Source organism: Rhinoderma darwinii, chromosome 13 (assembly GCF_050947455.1).
Source record: "Rhinoderma darwinii isolate aRhiDar2 chromosome 13, aRhiDar2.hap1, whole genome shotgun sequence".
NCBI classification, from domain to species: Eukaryota; Metazoa; Chordata; class Amphibia; order Anura; family Rhinodermatidae; genus Rhinoderma; species Rhinoderma darwinii.
Window position 1 is genome coordinate 29,291,511 of NC_134699.1, and position 6,000 is coordinate 29,297,510.

General features: G+C 41.3%; 1 protein-coding gene across 1 annotated transcript in view; it reads right to left on the reverse strand.

Annotated features, from left to right (window-relative positions):
• The window catches only part of RND2 (Rho family GTPase 2), a 65,207-nt gene extending 60,644 nt beyond the window's left edge, over nt 1–4,563 (reverse strand). The window contains exon 1 of the mRNA XM_075846952.1: nt 4,325–4,563. Within this exon, the coding sequence (XP_075703067.1) occupies nt 4,325–4,513 (189 nt within the window). The 5' untranslated portion in view covers nt 4,514–4,563. The remainder of the gene's footprint in view (nt 1–4,324) is intronic.
• Between the last annotated feature and the right edge of the window lie 1,437 nt (nt 4,564–6,000).

The following is a 6,000-nucleotide window of genomic DNA, read 5'->3' on the forward strand; positions in this document are numbered from 1 at the left end:
TAAAAGGCTTGTTTTACATCTCATGTTACAATGATATAGGTTGTATTCTGGGCAGTGAAGAGATATTGTGCATTTGCGTCAGATCGGGTCAGTTCACACGTTGCGGAAATATTGTGGATTTTCCGGAATGGAATTTGAAGCGGAAAATCCGCAGCAAATACAGTAGCAGCAAAGTGGAAAAAGATAAAACAAATCTCATCCACATGCTGTGTAAATACAGAGTGGAAAAAAACGCTCAGAAATTGTTTGGTGTGGTTTTTTTTGCCCGGTATTCCGTGAAGTGCACAGGGCGGATACACTGCGTGCTTTTATGCAGCGTATCCGCCCTGTGTGAACTCAGCCTAAGCCCCCATACAGGAGCTTCATTTTTATTCAGCATTACCTCATGTGGGAGAGAGATGTGTTTTTAAGGTTTTGTACTTATGGTCTAAATAACCTTGGTTTGTATTTTTGCATTTTGGAGTGCAAGTACCTCTTCTTGAGCATAGTTTGCATATCGCAGGTTGTTTTCAGTGTATGCCACTTAACACCCAGATATTTAGTCATCCGCAGTGCCCGCCATCGCCTCTATTCAGGACACTTCCTTCTACGGAGGACTCTTAGAGGCATTAAAGTCAGTTTTTACGGTTTTGAAAGAACGAAGATGTAGTAAAAGTAGGTGGACAATGCTTTTCACAATACCAGACCAGCGGTGTTCGCAGCTTAGGGGCGATAAAACTGATGACAGACTCCCTTTAATTACGATCATCCTAGGCTGGCACAGATGCCTCTATAGAAATTCTCTCTAAAGAACTGCATGGAGGAAATAGGATTACACTGACTGCTTTATAGGATCAAAATGCATTTGGCATCACTCGAATGCTACACAACGAAGACATCCAGCAATATACTTTTTGATAGGATCACATGTTGTTCGTGAGTTTTATAATGGGATCGGTTACACTATTGACATGTATAAAGATAAAACGGCACCTCCCTACAGTTGGCAGTGCCCATACATTTACAGCTCCGTTCTGTTTGATCACGCTTTATTATTTGCATACACGCTTCGCCCTTCCCTAGATATATAATATTTCCCCCCTACTGTAGGTCTCGGTGAAGCAACACTTCATAAATGCAAAAATTCCCTGGGAACAATCCTCTGTAGGATTACACTGTACTCTTCTGGAAACTGACATATGATTCCACTTTGGGGCGAAAAAGGGGAATATCCAGCTGAGCAGCCTGCATTGAATCCTATTGTAGATGCATGCTTTATTAACCCCTCATAGGGCTCCACTGCACATGGAGCTGGCACAATACTCCATATGACTAGCATAACAATAACCCACTAAAGAATGAATACCGTAAATAACACTAATCCTGCCTTCAGCTGCTTGCTGCTCCTGGTTCCATATATACCAATATAATGCATTTCAATTTGATAGGCACAACTTGCATCCTATAAGTGGGGCCGCACAGTGAGAATTTCTTATATGAATGCAGCAATGTGATCAGCTGGTGCCCCAACGCAGGAACACGACTATGGGCATGGAGTGCTGCATGTACAAAGAACATAATTGTATCGGCTCAACCCCAAGTGCTACAATACTAGATTTGGTGCAAAAACGGACGTTGATAGCATGCACCATATTTATGCATGGATCAAGCTATGTGCTGGCACAAAGACGGGCATGGCTAGATTGTCACATGAAACGTGACATATCTATCAAAGTGATATAAGCACACGGGGACACAACCGGGCACGGTCACTTCACATGCTGGAGGTGGTTTCATGGTGAACACTAGTCTGATGTTGACATGTAACCTTTTTGAGGAACTTTCAATAATGTTCCAATACATAAGTAGACCGTATTACTACAGAACACTCAATATATAATCACATTGCACTCGACCTGGGAGGTAGATTGACTACAACTCTCAACAGGTCATATATAGCAAAGTCAATAGAAGTAATGTAAGGGAACTAGGGAACTGGAACTAATCCGGAGACCCTTTAAAACCACATGACCTCTCGTAGAAAGTAAATAGTACAAGGACTCGGATTTCATATGCAAGCGCTCAGAGCAAACCCGACTTTTTTAGTGGCCCAATTTTTCAAGACATCAATAGCAAATTTTCAGGGATGTTCGCTACATGGCTACTGGAGCTTGTGCAGCCACAAATGACCATCAATATGGCAATACTAGTCGGTGAAGATCAGTATGCTGCTGGAAAGACATCGTACATGGTATTGTACTGCAGGACTTGCCTACATATCCGCACATATCATTCGGAATAAGGGCTCGTCCAGAATTGCTGCGTATTTTCCGTCCGGAATTTTAGACGCAAAATATGCAGAATACAGTGGCAGCAACTGGGAGACATTTAACAAATCTCATCCACACTCTGCGTAAATATTCCGAGCACAAATTTACTTGCGGCGCGTATTTTTCGGACCGCAGCATGTCAATTCCTGCTGTGAAAGTGACTGAATTGGTGAGATTTTCAGGAGGAGATGTCACCATCTCCCAGCATTGAGAAAAACGTAGCAAAATATGCACCATTTTCTGCAGTCAAAAACGCTGAAAATTGTGCGTTTTTTGCCGCAGCGGAAATCCTGCTACTTTCAAAGGAATTGCTGCAGAAATTTTCTGCAGCAATTCCGTTGCGTGTGAACAAGCCCTAACTCATAGAAGTCTATATTCTGATGCAAATTTTCCATCCACAAAACTCACAGGACACATTCTATGCTCTCTACTTGTGAAAACATTGCTCCTGGCACCAAGGCAGAATAATTGTACAGTCTCTGTCCTTGTATATACTTCAAGAAACGTTTTAAATCCACATGACCTCTTGTGGGAAGTGAATGGAAGAGCAGCTCTGAAAGCTTAGGCTAAAGTACTACTACTCACAACAAGCAGTGATAGTATACTGTATACAGCTAGAACACACTGGTATACATAACAGACTTGTAAGTATAATATCATTGTAGGTTATAATACAAAACTAGCTACAAACACACTAGTGACGATCAACGAACTACCAGATAAAACTAGCAGCTATTATATACTGCTGATTATAGCACGCTACTAGTTAAGACACTAGAATATATATATATATATATATATATATATATATATATATATATATATATATCTGGCAGCTGTAATGCACTACTGGCTTTTGTACTACTAGTTATAGAAAACAACTGTAATATATATATATATATATATACACACACACACATTATACATACACATACATACAGTATAACACATTAGTATGACAGACTGGTACCTATACCAATTAGTAGCTTTACACACCAGTAACCAGAATGCACTGCTAGTTACAGCAGGTATCTATAATGCGCTACTGGCTAGAACACAATGCTAGTAATAACACTAGTATATGACAGACCAGTAACTGTAAAGACGTTAGAAGTGTTATAGACAACCCGCTATAATGAATTAGCAACTATAATTTATTACTAGTAGTTCCAACTAGCAGCTATAATACACTGCTAGTGATAACACACTAGTATATACTGTATAACAGACTAGTAACTGTAATCGATAGATAGATAGATAGGATACTCAAACAGATTACTTGTTTATAAACACACTACTATTTACAACACAATAATATATATATATACACACACATACAGTAGTAATTATAAAAACAAAAGTTGCAGATAACACTACTTCATATGATACACCACTAACTGTTATAATACACACTACTAGTTATAATATACATGTATAACAGATTAGTAAACAAAACAGCCTGTAGATCACTACTGAAGTTAAACCACACTTACAATTATCAATGATAACTCTACTTATCTATAAAACACCAGCTTATAATGTACTAGGAGCCACATTCACTAGTTATAATACACTACTGCCTAGAAGAAGAGATCAGGGGCTACAAAACTGGTTATAATACACCACTGGCTGGAATGGACTAGCAGCTAGAACACGCTACTGCCTAGAAGAGATCAGCGGCTACAAAACAAAACTGGTTATAATCCACTAGTAGCTATGGCAGATAATACACCGGCACTAACACCCTTTTGACTGCCTTATTACACACTAGACATCATACACCAGCCTAGCATATTATACAAACCTACTATATATATATATATATATATATAATCCTCTAGCATACTATACATAATAAACTAGTATAGCACAATACACTACTATGTCTAATATCACTATTACATATAATACACTAGTAGCTGTACCCCCAGCGCACACGACAGGGGCAGCAGAGTTTGTATAATGTGCTAGCACTATTATCAGGAGGGATGAGCAAGTATACAGGAGCCGGTTACCTCTGGGTAGCAGTCTTTAGCGAACACATGAAGCAGAGCCGTCTTCCCACACTGAGTGTCCCCGACCACCACTATCTTACACCGAGACATCTGCTTGTCCATTCTCTCCTCTGTATCCTCAGATCTCCCCTCCCTCATGGAGAGCCCCCCTGCCCAGTGGAACAGAGCCCCCCGGTACAGTCCACACATGCACTGCGATCCTCAGCCTCCCAACATAGCTCCTGTACTGCACACTCCGGCCAGCAGCGCCTCCGACCTGACGGCCCTGGGGAAACGCCTCTGAAAAGGAACGCGCCAATGAGAAGCCGACTATAGGTGTCCTCATTACCATAATGGGCGTGATTTAGCGGCTCGATGAGACCGTGAATTGATGCGGATTGGCATTATAGGTGCAGCATGTCATATTCATAGAGCGCGCCGCCGGTGTACTCACCTGACGCGGGACATAGGGGGTTAAGGAAATGGAGGGAAGCGCTCAATGTTGTGACTGGAACCGAGCGCTGTATTCTGAATGAAGACTAGTATAGGAGGAAAGGTATAATGCAGTGTATGGACTGTATATAGTACTAAATATATAGTATAAAATAAACAATATAAAACTACCATAGTATACTATATAATTATATTGGATAAAACATGCACTATAAGAAAATATAGTATAGTACTTTTAAGAAATATAGTTTAAACTATTACCAAATATAATACAGGAATAGTATTCAGAGGCATGGGCCCCATTAAAAAAATGTGTAACGTGGCCCCTCGTCTACCATGTGCCATTTATAATACTGAGGTCTTTTTATGTGGCAGAGGGCATTGGGCCCTGTCAAGCACCATAGCCGGGTGCGACTGCCACCTCTATCGCCCTTATAGCAATGCCCCTGATAGTATTATTCAACAACCATCCGTCACCCACAGTGGCATACATCATTACATGACATATACGGTTAAACAGACACCATTACTGACTATGGCCGGATTCAAACGAGCGTTTTCGGTCCGTGATATACGGTCTGTATGTCGGCAGCATTTCCCGGCCTGAACACAGTGCAGGGAGCCGGGATCCTAGTCCCTGCCTCGATGAGGGAAAACTGTCCCATACTGAAAACATGATTACAGTACGGGACAGTTGTCCCGCAGCGTGGCAGGGACTCCTGGCGTCGTACATAAGTATGATGCTAGGCGCCCGGCTCCCTGCACTGTGTTCGGTCTGGGAAATACTGCCGACATAGATGCCACTATTAGGCATTTTTTCAGGATCCCGTTAGATGGAATAGCCCAGTCTACTACACTATTCCATACTTAAATAAAAGATATACTGACATATACCAGCCCAACATAGGCCAAAAACGACACTCTTCTGTCCTCATGGGTCTAATGGAGAGCCCTATGGACACGTTTAGCATGTATGTCAGGACCTTTCCAACGTGCTCGCCAAACATAGGACCAAAATGTGATGTGAACAGGGCCTTATTTAGGCAACTCTGGCAAGATTATTTTGCCATTTTATGTCAATGTCATTGGGTACTGTACGGTTGCATTATTTTAGCAATGTACAGTTCTTCGCTGTTTCTTTATTTCCTTTGTACTGTAATGGAAGGTGATAAATACGCATTTCTCCCCCAGTTTTTGGTATCCTGGGCATCCAATGAGTCGAACTCACAACAATTTACACATTT